Source organism: Ovis canadensis, chromosome 4 (genome assembly GCF_042477335.2).
Source record: "Ovis canadensis isolate MfBH-ARS-UI-01 breed Bighorn chromosome 4, ARS-UI_OviCan_v2, whole genome shotgun sequence".
Taxonomy (NCBI): domain Eukaryota; kingdom Metazoa; phylum Chordata; class Mammalia; order Artiodactyla; family Bovidae; genus Ovis; species Ovis canadensis.
This window is the reverse complement of record NC_091248.1, coordinates 86,041,812-86,058,700: the sequence shown is the minus strand read 5'-3', so window position 1 is coordinate 86,058,700 and position 16,889 is coordinate 86,041,812. Positions and strand designations below refer to the sequence as shown.

Here is a 16,889-nt window from a genome sequence, read left to right as displayed (position 1 = left end):
TATGAAATATAAACAATAATGAAATATATAAGAAGTTAAAGTGTGTGTGTGTTGTTGTTGTTGGGAGTGGGGAGCATGTAGTCTTCAAACTATTCTAAGATTCTCTTTCTTAGAGAAAGGCAGTAAATTTGGCTTTGAGCTTAACAGCCACTCAAATTTGGATTCCATGATTTACAGACTCCATAAAGTAAAAGTATTTTGAGAAAGATGATGTAGTTGGGCTGTGCTGTGCTAAGTTGCTTCAGTCATGTCCTGTTCTTTGTGACCCTATGGACCATAGCCCACCAGGCTTCTCTGTGCATGGGATTCTCCAAGCATGAATACTGGAGTGGGTTGTCATGCCCTCCTCCAGGAGATCTTCCCAACCCAGGGATCAAACCTGCATCTCTTGCATCTCCTACATTGGCAGGCGGGTTCTTTACCACTAGCGCTACCTGGAGGATAGAGACCTACAATAATTCCTTATTTGGATTTCACCCTAAGATTATTGTCAATAGTCCTTTAATTAGGAATCTTATCTTAGTATCAGTGAAACAGAAGACACAGAATACTCATAAATGCAAACATGAATGCAGCTAGAATGACTGGATATGAACAGATGGTAATATATTTTTTAACACTCTATGTAGATTAGATTTTGAGGATTGATATCACACTCAAATATCCATCCTGGTTACTTCTTATTTCATTTTGAGTTGAATGTGAGCAAGTAAGTATACATTGTGTAAACTTTTCCTCTTGAAACTCTTTGCCAGGACTCTGACTTGAAGAAAACAGTGGATGAAAGTGCACGGATTCAAAGAGCATACAACCACTATTTTGATCTGATCATCGTCAATGACAATCTAGACAAAGCCTTTGAGAAACTGCAGACTGCCATAGAGAAACTGAGAATGGAGCCACAGTGGGTCCCAATCAGCTGGGTTTACTGATGATTCAGTAAGGTTCACAATTCAAATAAAACTTTCCAAAAAGTGACTGCAACAAATAAACCTTCTACTGAGAAAATACATGCACAGATAGAAGATATCTGCCAAGTCCAAGCATTTTTATTGTGTAGATTGAAATACCAGTACACTATTCTGAATTTTTATATAAAATGTGGTTGAGAAGGTGTACTAATATATAATTTATCTTAATTTTTCTAACTTTTTATGGATAATCTTTCTATTCATATCACATAAAGAAATGCGTTGAAGCATTTTGTATATGTTTTGATTTAGTACCCTTGCCTTTTTCATCCAAGGAATTTTCAAGTCATTCACTCTAACGTTGGTCTCACATTTTCACTGTGATAATGAATACTTGAAATAGTTTTGTAAAGCTGTCATTTAGTTCAGTATTTAGTGAAGGGTCAGCTACTCTTATTAGGAAAAAACAATGGTGTATTGGCCTTCTTTCCTAATATATTCAATTTCTTACAGAAGCAGAATTTTAATGTCAGTGCTACAGCTAGTCTACTACCATCCAAATCTGACATCAGAAGTCTGCTCAGTGCAACACAGCTTCATTATTTCAGAGCTGAATGGCTATCCGTTCTAATTTATGCAGCATTATTAGTTTTTTCCCTTCATGCTCGCTCTCGTGAAAAAATGAAGAGCAATACCTTGCACTCTCATCTGCTGCAGTGACGGGCTGATGCTTCGTTAACATGTACCCAGCAAGCAAGGCCATGCCGGCCAAGAGAGTGCCTTACCCCGCGGTCCTTACAACAGAACGACTCTGGAAGCGGGTCTGTTGTAAAAGTTTAACTGATGAAAGTGTACCTACTGCTTTATACAGTTTTCTATTAGGGTATGATCAGCAAATGTATCATGCCTCTGAAAATTTCTGTGATGCTGAAAAATGCCTCTGAGTTTGCAGTTGGGAGTTTATGTGAACAATCAGTTTGCTTTTTGAAGTGTGATGTGATCATTAGGGTATTTTTTCAGTTTGTTGTGTTGTGAACCAAATCCATTGAACAATTTATGAAATTTGGAAAAAACTGTCAAATGTTTTATCTCAGTAGACTATATATATATTATATAATATGTATTAAATAATGTTTTATATATTTTTTTTACATTTGTTAGGAAATGTACTTTTTGTTTAGCAAGTAAACTTTTTGATTAGGGAAACAGTTCTCCTTCTTTAGATACATTAGTATATACAAATTTCCAAAATTCATCTCAGTTAATATCTTCCTTCAGGATTCTTTGATGGTATAAATTCTTCTAAAGTATATTCAGAGATGCAGATTATTGTTAAACTAAGTTAGCCATATTTTATACTGCTGCTAGCTTTTCACATGAACAGTATTCACACTTAACGGGTTAGGTGCTTAAACTCTGATGATCATCTTTGTCTGGTGGTAGGCACCATACCCCGGGCTGCTGAAATTTGTTTTCCCCTCAGCTAAGCTGTCACATGGAATGCTAGCCCGGAGGACTCAGAGGGTAGAGAAAATACATGGTAATAAGCAGCAGGCACACTGTTCTTTTTCACAATGAAACCAAACACCCAAGTAGCTGTATGGAGGTTTGTTGTCCTAGAATAGGAAATTGGTAGCAAAATGGATCATACCTTTTAGTAACTTTGGTAACTTTTAAACCACATACATTTACATCAAAGTCTTGGCTTCTCAAAGATGAATCAAAGCACAGTGTCGAGATGATGTCCCATGACTTAGCATCTCAACGTGCTGTAAATTTTAAGAGAAATTTTATTTTCACATTCTCAGGAAGTATGGTGTCTTCTGCAGTGTGCCTTCATGCTGCTGCCTGCAGCCTCTAGGGGATCACTGGAGCCGCTGCCTGCAGCCTCTAGGGGATCGCTGGAGCCGCTGCCTGCAGCCTCTAGGGGATCGCTGGAGCCGCTGCCTGCAGCCTCTGGGGGATCACTGGAGCAGCTCAAGAAGTCTATCCACAAGATATTTTACCCATCGACACAACAGAGATGGTTTTTACATCAGACATATTTTAGGCCTTATCACATGGTATAAAGTGCACATTATTTAGAAAACAGTCTACACTTAAGAGTTATTTCTATTATAAATGGTATTCATGACTAACTATACACATGAGATTCCTCCTAATATAAAATGGAACAATGCAGTTGATTTCATTTCCATCTAGATCCCAAGCCAAAAAGAATCAATTTATAGCAAAGTTCATCTATCTCAATAAAGAGTCATTGAACTTGAAACTGAAGTCCTATCTGGTTCTGTAGAAACCAGCAGACCTCTGCTGAGGCAAGAAGTCCCAGAGGCCCCGGAATTCTCCTATAGCAATGAGAGTATAGTTGTGATTAAGGGAATGTTAACTTCTCCTGTAGGGAAGGTCTAAGATAACTAGCTTTACTGAAGAGAAAATAGCTTAAGGTGATGTTGAACAGTTGGTAATCGTTAAAAATATGCGTACATATGCTTTTGGGAAACAATGTGCCAACATACTAATGCACCTGAGGATTCCTTGTGGACAGGTGAGCATCCACATTCAGCATTCAGGGCATGATTGTTTATATACAGCTAAATATTATATATATTTTTAAATATACAAATATCCCATATCCATAGAGTTGATGTCCCTGGATAAGTCATTTAACTGTAACTAGTGTAATATATGTGATGTACTCAAGTAGAATTTTTCCTTTTATTATTAGTTAAGCCTTGATTATGCAGTTTCCATTTCTGTTTGATATTTGGATAGTATCAAATAAAATACTATCCAATACATCAGGACTTTGTTTACTTTTATCATACAACTGCTGAACATAGCTTTCTGAGGTAGAAATCATATCATAAACCCAGTACAGCAATAGTAGCCTGAACCCTAGATTCTAGAATCTAGTAAATTTAATATAATAGCTTATAAGGACAAGTTTTCTTTAAAAGAACAAATTGGATATTAACACAAATTTAGAAAAGAATTCAAATTAGCAATAAAATGTTAGTGTAGCATTAGACTATGGCCAGGTACTGACTGCTTTGACCATAATATCCCAGTGACCATAGAAGATGATCTTTGTTTTAAAGAGTCATTTAAATTTGTACTTATTTTTATGGATAACAAGGGTCACAATCCAGTGATTGGGGATGATTTTTCAGATGGGTAGCCATGGAGTTAGGTATAATTATTTTAAACTGGTAAATATTAAAGTTTTGAAAATTGGTCTACTTAACACTGTACTTTTATGACTTCTGAAACAATACCCCATTTTCCAGGAACCACAGGCTAAGGAGCCAATAATTTTATAGTGATGAGTCTTTATACTACATATGGAAAAAGTAATCCTGAGGTTTTCTGTATATAGCTAGCAGGTCATTTCTTAAATGTTTGAGTCATCATATATAATATATATATACAGCTATGTGTATAATATGTAAAATTCTCCCAAGATATATGGATAATAACACTAAAATGTCCACTATGTAATTATAACTAATGCTCTTACATTTTTAATTATTTCCAAATTCTTAGACATTATGAAACTTTTCACATAGTTTTCAGAGGCTCTGGTTTTACTTTGAGGCAGATACTAATGCCCTTTCTGAAAAATATATTTGGAATTAAGCTCAGAAAGGTATTCTAACTTAATTTCCTTAGGGAAAAAGGACAGAGTCATGGATGGAAACCTTCTGGGAAATACTTATTTAAACCTTCAAATGAATTTGAGATATGGTTCAGGCTTAGAGATTATAGTACCTGCCCTTCTCTTGGATTTGTTGTGAGAATTCATGTAATAACATCTGTAATGGATTTGGAGTTCTTGGGAGAAATTCAGTATTTTAAATAATAGGATCATTGTATATAGTGCAAGTTAATATTCACAAACTTTAAAGAATACAACTGAGTAATAATTTATCATATCATTTTTTACATATATATGTCTGAAGAAGATAACAATTCTATAATTTTCTTAAGGTAAGATTATTTTTAACTGCATTTTTGCTAGCTTCAAGTTTCATTTTTAATATTTTCCATAATTTATTATCATATTACCTTGTGTGTTTCTGGAATGACTTAGAACACAGAATCAAAAATGAGTCCTTAAAACACTAGAAATGAAGAAATGATGCTATCTCATTTCTAAGATTAGGCTTTAAAAGCATGATTTTCACTACTTCTGCAGTACACTGCACTGCATTCTTTAAAATAGTCTCTCTTTTGATAAAAATAGAGCTGGTGCACTTCTACTGGCTGAGATCCTAATTATGACTCCTGATCATATGACCATTGAGAAAATTTACATCTCCCTTTAATAATACACTTGTTAAATAAGGCTAACTTAATATTTGTCTTCACCTTAAATTATAAGAAGTAATTTATAACTCTGATGAGGTAAATGGTAAATTGGAAAATCCTTATTAAGCTACTTTATCTGCTTATTATATGTATTCATTTGCCCTTTTTAGTTCTTTTAAAGTGTACCTCTCCTGGAGGTGACATAGTGATAGGTGCACACCATTTAGAAATTCTGCCTTCAGTTTTGAAACAGCTCTGAGGATGTTGTTCCAGCCTGAAAGAGGTTGTGTTCTGGTCTCTTAGTGGCCTTGGTCAGGAGGTTTTGAGTTCAGAATCCTTTTCTAAGTCCAGACCTTTAGGAAATCCTCCTCCTCACCAACCAGACCACTCACAAGTCAAACAAAATTTAAGTAAGCAATCCAGTACTCTATTACATTTGAAGACACTCTGATCTTTGCCCCTTAACGCTGCTTACCTTATTCTTCTGCCTGAAATTTATCACTGCAGCCCTATTGTTTAACCCATAGTAGTAAGTTTAAAAGGTATTTGTTAAGGGGAAACATATTCAGTTACCTCCAGTTGGGGGACCACGGATCCAACAGGACTGCCTTTTTTTTAGTTTTGTTCTCTACCTGCTTCGGGGCCACTGGCTGATACTGCAGTGCTATGAGAGTCTGACTTGCCTCCATACACCAAAGCTGACCAGAAGCGACAATTCTTTTTTTTTCCCCTACCAGCTTTAATTGTTTTCTAATCTCCAGCACAAACTGAATGAACACATCTACAGATGATGTAAATGCCACTTACAACTTGGCAGATTAAATGACTTAATGCTTGTAAATCTGTCTTGAGTCTCAGTGAACAAGTACTGTCACTAACACAGAGCAAAAGCCAAAAGGTCTTATTTTAAAAGTTGGGGATGAATATCTTTATTGCACTTCAGTCACAGCAAGCCAGGGTAGAAACATACAAATATGACATACCATGCCTGAAACAACCTTCTTCACATCAGTCAAGAAGGCCTGGGAGTTTGGAGGATGAGGGAAACTCTACTATATATATTATTACCAACACTAAACCGTAAGTCATTACCAATTAAAATATGTGATTCTTGTCTTATTCTCAAATACAAGAGGCAGGCAGTGATTGAGTAACCTTACTTTGCAGACTTTGCAGAACATACTTTGTTCTGATAAACATGGTCTAACTGAGAAATGCCTTAGTCTTTTTAGTGGAACTTGATTTGAGGAATAGCTGATCTCCATCTGTAACTGAAATACAAGGTAAATACTTCTTTTGGCTGTGTGTTCTTTTTAAAAAAGAACTGCTGATTCCTGTTTCTTCAGTAACATTGATTTTTAAGAAAATGTTATCTTGGATTTTGCTAGAAGAATGAACACTGGGGTTCAGCATCTGGTGTAATTTCCACATGTTATGTTAGCTCTATTAAGAGCCCATGATGAAAATTTGATGTGAGGACTTTGGGCGTTCCCCCCCCCATTTCATTTTGGTATGTTTTTTTTTGAACACATATGCATGCTCTTTTTAACCTCTAGTCTGTGAAATGATGATAGAGATTTTTTTTTAATGGAGGGCAAAATACTTGTTAACAACCAAAAAATTAAAGCTGAACAAGCTGCTAAAGGTGAAAAAGTTTAAAAATAAAATGAATTGCTACTGCTTTCCAAGTAATTGTATTACTAGTACCTGTACAAAAGAAACATTATTGCTGTCCTTGTATAGATAAAATTTACCTGCAATACAATTAAGTATTGACTTCTCAGCAACTGTCCCTGTAAATTTTTCTTTTCACATATTAATATGTTGTCCAAAATGAAATTTACTGAAATGTCCAATCTGTGAGACTGCATAGTCCTGGTAAAATATTTTTGTATATATAAAGAAATAAATACTTAATATTAGAAAAATGTAGTGTTTCATTTCTAGGTAGAAATAATGCTTGAAGATAATAAAATATAGAAGGCATCAGGTTAGTTGATTGGCAGTTTCTTTGAACTGCTAATCATCTTTGTTAAAAGCTTCTAATGTCAGATTTTTCCCACCAAAATTTATAAATTTTTCACCTGCCTCCCTTTTGTTTTTTATCAAGGAAACCCTAATTATTGTTTCATCTATCCCAGCCCAAAGATTTCATAGCTTTCAAAGACGACTTAAAGAATTCCAGAGACAGGGAAGAGAAGAATTCAAAATACAGGATCAAGAGAAGACCTCTACGCTTAGATGGCATGAATACTAAGACCATTTCCCAGTTAGCCAAGAACAGAAAAACCCTGGTGGGAAAGACAACGCCTTCTGTGGCACACAGCTCAGCCCTGAGGTCTGCAATGAGAAGGGGAGGAGGACCCACTGGACTGACCAAGAAATGGAGGCGTGAATGTGGGTGAGTACAGAAAGCCTGTTTCCAGAAAAGGTACTTTGGCAACTCTTTCCCAAGCTAGTTTTCTAGGATTCCATACCCCACAATGCAGAAATTGCTGGTCTAGTGTATTTCTGATGTCTCCAAAAGAATTAGTTTGTTTGTTGAAATATATTTGCTTTATAATATTGTGTTAAAGTGTACAACATAGTGATTCTGTATTTTTACAGATTATAGTCCATTATATGTTCCCTGGTGGCTCAGAGGTTAAAGCGTCTGCCTGGAATGCGGGAGACGTGGGTTCAATCCCTGGGTCGGGAAGATCCCCTGGAGAAGGAAATGGCAACCCACTCCAGTACGCTTGCCTGGAGAATCCCATGGAAGGAGGAGCCTGGCAGGCTACAGTCCATGGGGTCGCAAAGAGTCAAACAGTTTCACTTTCATAGGTTATTATAAGATAGTGGGTTAATTCCCTATCCTATACAGGGAATCCTTGTTTCTTATCTACTTTATAAACAGTAGTTTGTATTTGTTAATTTCATATCCCTAATTTGTCCCTCTCCCTTTTAGTAACCACAAGTTTGTTTTCTGCATCTGTGGGCCTGTTTTGTGTATTATTCATTGGTATTTATTTTTTAGATTCCACATATAAGTGATATTGTATAGTATTCGTCTGACTTACTTCACTAGGCATACTTCTTTTTAGGTTCATCCACATTGTTGCAAGTGCCAGTATTTCATCCTTTTCTTATAGCTAAGGAATATTCCATTGTGTCTGTGTATATACCACATCTTCTTAATCCTGTCATCTGTTGATGGGACTTGAGTTGCTACCACGTCTTAGCTATTGTAAATAATGCTGCTGTGAATATTGGGGTGCGTGTACCTTTTCAAATTAGTGGTTTTGTTTTTTTTTTCCAAATAGTGGGATTGCTGGATCACGTTAGTTCTATTTTCAGTTTTTGAGCAAACCTCCATACTGTTTTCCATAGTGTTTATACCAATTTATATTCCTGCCAACAACATAGGAAGAAAGGTTCCCTTTAGTCCACATCCTCTCTGACATTTGTTATTTGTAGAGTTTTTTATAATAGCCATGCAGACCCTTTTGAGGTGATGCTTCATTTTGGATTTGGTTTGCATTTCTAATAATTAGCAGTGTTGAGCATCTTTTCGTGTTCCTGTTTGCCATCCATATGTATATCTTATTTGGGAAAATATCTATTCAAGTCTTCTGTCCATTTTTTGTTGGATTTTTTCAATAATTGAGTCATATGAGCTGTGTGTATAGTTTGAATACTAACCACTTGTCAGGAGCATCATTTGCAAATATTTTCTCCCATTCCATTGGCTGCCTTTTTGTTTCGTTGATGGTTTCCTTTGTTGTACAAAAGGTTTTAAGTTTAATTGGGTCCCATTTATATATGTTTATTTCTTTGGCCTTGGGGGACTGATCCAAGAAAATATTATGTTTTATTTCAGAGTATTTCACTTATGTTCCCCAAAAATTAGGTTTTCCATAAAGTCATCATTCCTTAATAAACACAGCTGGGTGTCCATGTAAGTGGACTGGTGCCGTTCAAACCCATGTTGTTCAAGGGTCCAACTGTGACTCACTCTTCCATCTTATACTACCTTGGTTTTCTGTCACTGCAATAACTAATTACCACAGACTTAGCAGCTTACAACACAAACTTATCATCTCATGTTGAATTTGGGACCTACAGAACTAAGTCTCATGAACAAGCCTCATGAGGCTAAAGTGAAGTTGTCTCCCAGGCCCTGCCCTGGCTCTTGCCTACAGGTCCAGAGGAAAATATGCATCCAGCCTCGTGCAGGTTGATGGTGGTCTCCATTTCCATGCAGTTGTAGGATCAAAGTCCCCACTTCCTTGCTGGCTGGCTGACCAACTACTCTCTTGTCCTTGAACCAGCCTCCTCTATCTTCAGAGCCAGCAGCAGCTCGGAGTTCTTCACATGCTTCATTTTTTCTGCATTTTCTTTAGCCAAATCCATCTCTCACTAACCCTCTGGTTTCTTTAAGGGTCCACCCAGATAATCCAGGGTCATCTGTCCATCTCAAGGTCCAGTACCTTAAAAACACCCTTTTTTCCAGGTTCTAGGGATTTATTAGGTCATGAACACCTTTTATGGGCCATTTTTGGGCCACACCACAGTAACTAATCGTGTCAGCATTTCTTCTATCCCCATTTATGAAACAGAAGTAGTTGTGGAAATAGTTAAGGTGGCTGTTCTGTTCTAGGAAATACTACTATATTTATTATCTGTTTTCTAGGTGTTCTGGGCTACTAGGACTTGATTCCAAATCTAATTACTAAAAGAAGGATGGTTCTGAATCTCAAGCAGTAAATAAAGGTATATTTGAAGTTAATATTTAATGGTGAGGATACCAGTTAGTTAGAAGAATCTATCTCACCCTCACTGGAGCCCCGCACTACCTCATCCACCACATCCCAGTGGGAATCTGCTGTAGCAGCATATCCCCACATCTTTTTCAATTGCTAATGTTTACAACACAGTCCAACAGGATTACTGGCCACTCTTAGGGCCAGGCCATTGTGGAAAGAGACTGACTCAGTTGCTGTCTAATGTAACTCAGACTTTCAGTACTTGCTTGGATGGCTTCTTTTCTTTCTGTCTTAAGTCTGTGTCTAGTTTTTAATGTTTGGAGGGTTTTGTTGTTATTTTTTTAACTCAGGATAATACATACAAAATTCTAACAGATGAACCACCCCATCCCACGCCCCCCGACCAATGCCTCTTGTCCCAACCTCTAAATCCTTTCCTCAAACCAGACCCTGTTGGGTTTCTTGTGACCTCTTAAATGAGATTTCCCAGGCATTGAGATACATGGATGTCTGTTTTTCATGCAAGTAGATTCATATCACACATTCTACCTGCAGTGTGTTCTTTATTCTCATTTTATTTCAGAAAAGCAGGAAAAACAGGTAGGTATAGTGCCACCATCTCAGCACAACTATTTTGACTTTTGCACATTCCTTTCCAATTTGTGTATAAGGTGCTAATTTTTTTTTATGTTGTTGCCACCACAGTTACAATTCTTTCTTTCTTACATATCTTAAATATTTGCATAATAGCTACATGATTTAGTCTGATTTTTTTTTCAAATCTGTTTTTCTTTTTTTTTTATGATCCTTTTTTTTTTTTCCTTTATTTTAATTTACAATACTGTATTGGTTTTGCCATACATTGACATGAATCCAACACGGGTGTACATGCGTTTCCAAACATGAACCCCCCACCCACCTCCCTCCCCATAATGTCTCTCTGGGTCATCACCGTGCACCAGCCCCAAGCATGCTGTATCCTGCGTCGGACATAGACTGGCGATTCGATTCTTACATGATAGTATACATGTTACAATGCCATTCTCCCAAATCATCCCACCCTTAGTCTGATTTTTAATAGAGGTGATGAAAGGGTTATTTTCTTCATTTCTTGCTTATTAACGTTCATTAAAATCTGAAGCACAAGAAGGGAATAAGTAGGTATTGTTGACAAAAAGCAGGTGCTGAGTAACCTAGCTTGTTCCAGCTGCTAGCCCTCCTCACCACTGCCTCCTGCCCCTAAAGTAAATCGGATTCTAGCAGTAGGTCTCAGTGACTTTTTGCCGAGGGAAAGCAGAAGTGGCTTCAGGTCCCCAGTGGATATTAGCATTGGCATTAGAAGCACTCAGAAGACAGTTCAGGCTGTTTATAGCAGAAGGATAACAGAACAAGAAAAATATACACAGTTCAAAGTTCCTTTGATACAATATGTAGCATTTTACAAATTAAACATCCAACACGCATGCAAAATCAGCACACTGCTCTAGACATAGAATTGGTACATTGATCAAGCACAACAAAGTCAAATAAATAAAATGCATATATATACTAGACCCTAAGGAGAAGTGTGTCCTGCAGTTAGGTTATTTTTTTAGCATAATTTTGTTTAGCAGAAGACTATGTTCTCTAGTGGCATTTACAGTTCATTTTTCAGTCACTGCATAGCATATAGCACATTCAAAATGTAGCCTTCTATGAAGAGAAATTGCCTCCCCACAGCATTCATAATTTAAAATGAATTTTTGGATCAAAGTGTCAGCCTCATCTATTTTTGTTTAACAGCAAGTGGGGAAAATAAAGTGATAGATGGACCTATTTTTTTTCCTGCAGAGAAAAGGTCTGAATACTCTGGCTTCGAATTCTCCATCCTCCTCCAGCTGGGGTGCTGGGGTCTATAATTCAGACACTGGGTTACCAACACAGGAGGGCCTCCCATGAAAAAACCCTGTACAGAGTACCTGGTAGCTGAATCCAGGGTGATTTGTAATGCAAAAAGCCACCACTTCTTAAACTATTAGATAAATTCATCTGCTTGATCATTCACCATGGTGACCTAAGCCCCAAAGGCAGTATTTGGTGATGCTGAAAAATGGCCAGCCTTAGCTGATAACACATAGAGGCAGATCTCAGATACTGCAGATTTGGTTCTAGACCACCACAGTAAAAGCAAACCACATAAATTTGTTGGTTTCTCAGTGCATATAAAACTTATTTTTATACTATCTTATAGTCTATTAAGGTGTACAATTGCATTATGCCTAAACTATGTATATATACCTTAAAAATAACTTTATTGCTAAAAAATGTTAACATCATCAGAGCCTTCAGCAAGTCGAGCTGTAATCTTTTTGCAATAGCAACATATCAAAGATCACAGATCACGATGATACATATAATAATGAAAAAGTCTGAAATATTGGGAGAGTTACCACAGTGTGACAGACACAAGTGAGCAAATGCTGTTGAGAAAATGGTGCAAATAGACTTGCTCAACACAGGGTTGTCACAGACCTTCAATCTGTTAAAAAAAAAAAAAATGCACTGTCTATGAAGTACAATAAAATGAGGTGTGCCTGTACCTGTGATCCACACGTGACACTGTTACTATGCTCTGCCCAAAGCACAGAGTCCATTCAGGCTGATGTAAAGTATCAATGGTAAGACGTTAGGGTCCTCCCTGCTGGCAGCTTTCACGGATGATTGCGTTCTCTCCAGGTTAATGTCAGTTGCGGCAAACAGACGCTGCACGATCCCAAACTTTTCTCTATCTTTCAGAGGAGCCAAAGCTGGGTCTTCAAGATCAGACACACCATCATGAGACAGAGCACGGAGCTAAAATGACACATTAAACAAATTCACCAAAAAAAATTATAGAAAGTCCACATCATCAGATAATAACATTAGCACTTCTAGCTAATTATGGGGAAAAAAACTAGTTGTTTAAATTCTCCAAGTAGAACAGGGAAAACCCTTGAGCTGTAACAGATATATCTGGCTCAGGCAAGGACCTCAGGCCTGACTTTACCCACTTTGCCTGGAGTCATCTGTTGTTCAGTTGCTCAGTCGTGTCCGACTCTTTGCAGCCCCGTGGACTGCAGCACGCAAAAGCCTCCCTGTCCATCACCAACTCCCGGAGCTTGCTCAAACTCATGTCCATCAAGTCGGTGATGCCACCCAACCATCTTGTTCTCTGTCATCCCCTTCTCCTGCCTTCAATCTTTCCCAGCATCAGGGTCTTTTCCAATGAGTCAGTTCCTTGCTTCAGGTGGCCAAAGTATTGGAGCTTCAGCATCAGTCCTTCCAATGAGTATTCAGGGTTGATTTCCTTTAAGATTGACTGGTTTGATCTCCTTACTGTCCAAGTAGTCCTCTGACTGAACCCCTCCTCTCTGTATTCTACCTTCTATTGGATCCATTAACTCCAGTAGATTAGAAAGGTCAGAATGTAACTTTCTCATACACAGTGCATAAAGTTTGTTTTTTTACTTTAATTCAAGTATTAGAATTTCCTATGTATATTTGCATAAACTCCTTAGAGTCTACTTACTGATGCTTCCTGTCTCAACCTTCTTCTTCCTTCCTCCAGAGTTCCCATAGAACTTTCCTTCTCATCTCTGAGTTGTCAGCTGAAATGCCACATAACGGGTCTTTCCTACCCCTCTCTCCATTGATTGACTCACTACTCCCACCTCCTAGTCACTATTACATTATCTTATTGTCTTCATATACTTACTGTATCTGACAGTATCTTCTTGCTATTCCCTGTTTGCTCTGTGTATTAAAACCTAAGTTGTCCAGAAGAACAGGGACCTTATCCAGCATGCTCACCTTATACCCCACCTGGAACACAGACCCTCACTTCTTCAGAGAGGTCACATCAGACGCTGCTCTAATTGCAACTGCTCAGAACATTGGAACCTTTGCTTTTAGCGTCTTGAGCAGTGCCTCTCATACATTTGTTTTTAGCCTGTAGTAATTACAAATTTGCCAGTAGATATGAATTTTAGATCAAATTAGTAATGAGAGTAAAATTTTAAATGAAGTAAGCCTTATAAAGTATGCATAAATTTTAACTGAATCTGAAGGGAATCCAAAAGAATTCCAGACATGTCCTGATCACTGAGAGCCTTACTAAAAGAAATATGCAGCTCGCCCCAGTGGCTGAAGGATGGCACTCATTTGCACATAAACCTACTTGTGTGTCTATTATCAAAACCAGCCTTACAAATCCATACACCTTGTAGATTCACCCAGTGTAACCAGAGGCTTCCCTTAGCATGTGGCCCAGAGAGTGGATCTGGGCCACTCTCATTGGTCTACTCTCATTTAAGCATGACCACATCTGGTGACATAAGAATGAGCTCCACTGGCGAAGGCCGAAGCCTGCCAACAGCACAGTTCGCTGTGTCCTGGGTCTGGTGGAAAAGTGCCCAGCAAAACTCTGCCTGCCTCTCTGAACATCTGCCAACCCCAGGCACCCAGAGGCACTAGAGACTACAGTCACACCTGAAGGAGTGGACGTGTGAAATTAACATGCTCTCTAGATGATTATAAACTCACCTTCTTACCATTTCTTTCACCAGTTTGCAAAGGTATGAGTGTATTTGACACTGTTCTTTCAAAAGCCTTTCAGAAAGCCTCTCAAACTTACTCTGGCCACCAGACAAGACAGGAATGCAGGTAGACTTTTGTACCTTGCTCTAAGTAAATCCCTATAAAAAATGTAAGATACCCAAGTTCTCTCAGGAGGCAGGAGCCTTGCCGTCTTAAGAAATGTTATTACAATATCTAGGGGAGATTATATGAAGACACTCAGGAAGGTCTTTAAAGAAAAATTGTTTGTTTATATTCAGCAGCCCCACAAAAGTAAACAAATGACTCTCTGCTATGCTAGAACTCCAAGTGCATCCTAAGAGCTACTCCTAGAACACCAGCAGCTGAATTCTGGTGGATGTGATGTGGGATCAAATCCTAGAGCAGACCTGCAGGGAAGATGACCACCAAGTGTGAGTTGGTTGGGAGAGGGAGTTAGCTAATGTGGTCTTGGTAGTATTTTCTTTTTGTATATACTTCCTGAATGCAGTTGATGGCTTTGTAAATACATGGTAAGGGCTGACCTAGGAAATACTAAATATTCAGTTTCTATGAAAGGGAGCTAAGCTATGAAATCAGAACTACTGTCATTGCAGATAATTAGATACTGATAACATATCATTTCCATAACCGAACTGCACCATCAGCATTTACCCTCAGCTGGCTGCAGGACAATCTCATGCTGGTTCATTTTCAAGTAGTTTAGTTTTTGTGGTCAAAGTACAAGAACACAGCATTCCTCTGGGTGGTGAGGATCTGCTTTCAGTTGTGAATGACATCTAAACTGCTCCTTGGAATGATGCCTTGCAGTTTCCACAGGTCTTTGCTACACAAAGATGCACCAAAGGCAGTAACCACCATGCTGACAAGTTCCCAGGGCAGATGAGTAACAAACTGCAGGGTCCTATGTAGGCAGTCTACCCCAACACCTGCTTTACAGACCTGGCTGCAGAGCTCCAGGCTTTAGTTCTTTGGGTCTAAACAGCATGCTGGCATCAGCCCATAGGAACCAGGCCTCAAAATAAGTAACCAGGTATGCTTTGCTTGTCTGCCCCAGGCTGAGCAACACCTGCAGAAGCCACATTAGAGGAGCTGCCCCGGCCTGTCGATGGTTCCTTCTGTTAATGACCCAATTTGTAATTTTAAAAGGAAAACTTAACCCTGACTTTCAGGGCTAAGCTCATCATTACTTAACTCTTACTCCTGCCATGACATTTCCCTAGGGCATGAAGCTAAGGGTCCTCTTGAATACCTCCCTGTTGAATTCAATGCTGAATCAGACTGGTCCAGCCATAGAACTGGCATGGCAAATAATATGGTGGCAGGCCCCTTCCCTGCAACAAGCCTTGGCCAAAATTCTCTCCAAGAAATGCCGAAATCATGAGACCTGGAGTACAAGACAAGGTTCGAGTCCTAGCCCTGCTAGCAAGTTCTCCAGATAACTCCTTTCCCTCTGAGCTTTGGTCTTCCTGTGTGTGTGATGTAGGCAGGGTATAAAAGAACGTGAGGTTAGTGATAGCTGTTTTAACCTATTTTGAAGGGCTATTGTGGATGAGAAAGCCTGACAAGTTTTATCAGCTGCTGGATATTCATCTCCCCCTCATTTCCCTGTTCCTACCCACCCCAGGTCCCCTAGGGGAGGGTTCTTACCAGGTGGTACAGCGGAGGGATAATCTGGAGCTTACAGCAAGTGCCCAGCAAAGCTGCTGCATTATCTGGCATTTCTGCAGGAGAAAAAGAGAATCAGTCACTGCCCAAAGAAAGCATACACAGAAGCAGAACCAACCCCTGGGTTGTACCTAACTTAGATTTCCTCTGCCAGTCGGATATGCTCAGTTATTGTAGAATAAATGAACAAAGGGGGCTACAAAAGCTGCACAGTCTTTTACAGAATAGATGTAGGGACCAGGTAACCAGCTCTGTGTTCACTGGAGGATATTTCTTGCATGTAATTCTCCAATCAGAAAGAACTGTACAGACTCGGGAAAAATGAGTCAGCACGGAAAGGTAGAAAGACCCTGGGATTTAGTGACAAAAGAGCTATGTTTCATCCCACTAAATATTTGGGGAGTGATCTTTGGTATACCTCTCCTAGCATGTTTCCTCATTTGAGTACTATAGATGTGGGGTTTTTTGTTTTTGTTTTTTCTTAGCCTATGTCAGACAACTAAATAAACTATAAAGGATTATACCTAGGTCACTAGTCATGTTGTGGGGGGGAAATGTAGCCTGTTTCAACCTATTCTGAAGGGCTGGCAGAGCAGAGCTCCTGAGCCCAGGATTGTGCAGGGGCCCCGGCCCGGCACTGGCGACTCTCAGGGTTGACACA

At 38.7% G+C, this 16,889-nt stretch overlaps 2 protein-coding genes across 12 annotated transcripts in view; one reads left to right on the top strand and one right to left on the bottom strand.

Annotated features, from left to right (window-relative positions):
* Nucleotides 1–1,984, top strand: part of PALS2 (protein associated with LIN7 2, MAGUK p55 family member) — a 120,473-nt gene extending 118,489 nt beyond the window's left edge. For all 10 annotated transcript variants that reach the window (XM_069588171.1, XM_069588165.1, XM_069588173.1 and 7 more), the window contains one exon: nt 756–1,984. In XM_069588171.1, the coding sequence (XP_069444272.1) occupies nt 756–932 (177 nt within the window). In that variant the 3' untranslated portion in view covers nt 933–1,984. The remainder of the gene's footprint in view (nt 1–755) is intronic.
* GSDME (gasdermin E) overlaps nt 1–16,889 on the bottom strand; it is a 108,020-nt gene that overhangs the window by 18,070 nt on the left and 73,061 nt on the right. Inside the window, exons 9-11 of one of the 2 annotated variants that reach the window (XM_069588176.1) lie at nt 16,211–16,284; nt 12,547–12,799; nt 10,523–11,329 (exon numbers count right to left, since the gene is read on the bottom strand). In XM_069588176.1, coding sequence (XP_069444277.1) covers nt 12,572–12,799; nt 16,211–16,284 — 302 coding nt within the window. In that variant the 3' untranslated portion in view covers nt 10,523–11,329; nt 12,547–12,571. Of the gene's footprint in view, nt 1–10,522; nt 11,330–12,546; nt 12,800–16,210; nt 16,285–16,889 lie in introns of those variants that run through there. The other variant, XM_069588177.1, reaches the window with a different exon arrangement.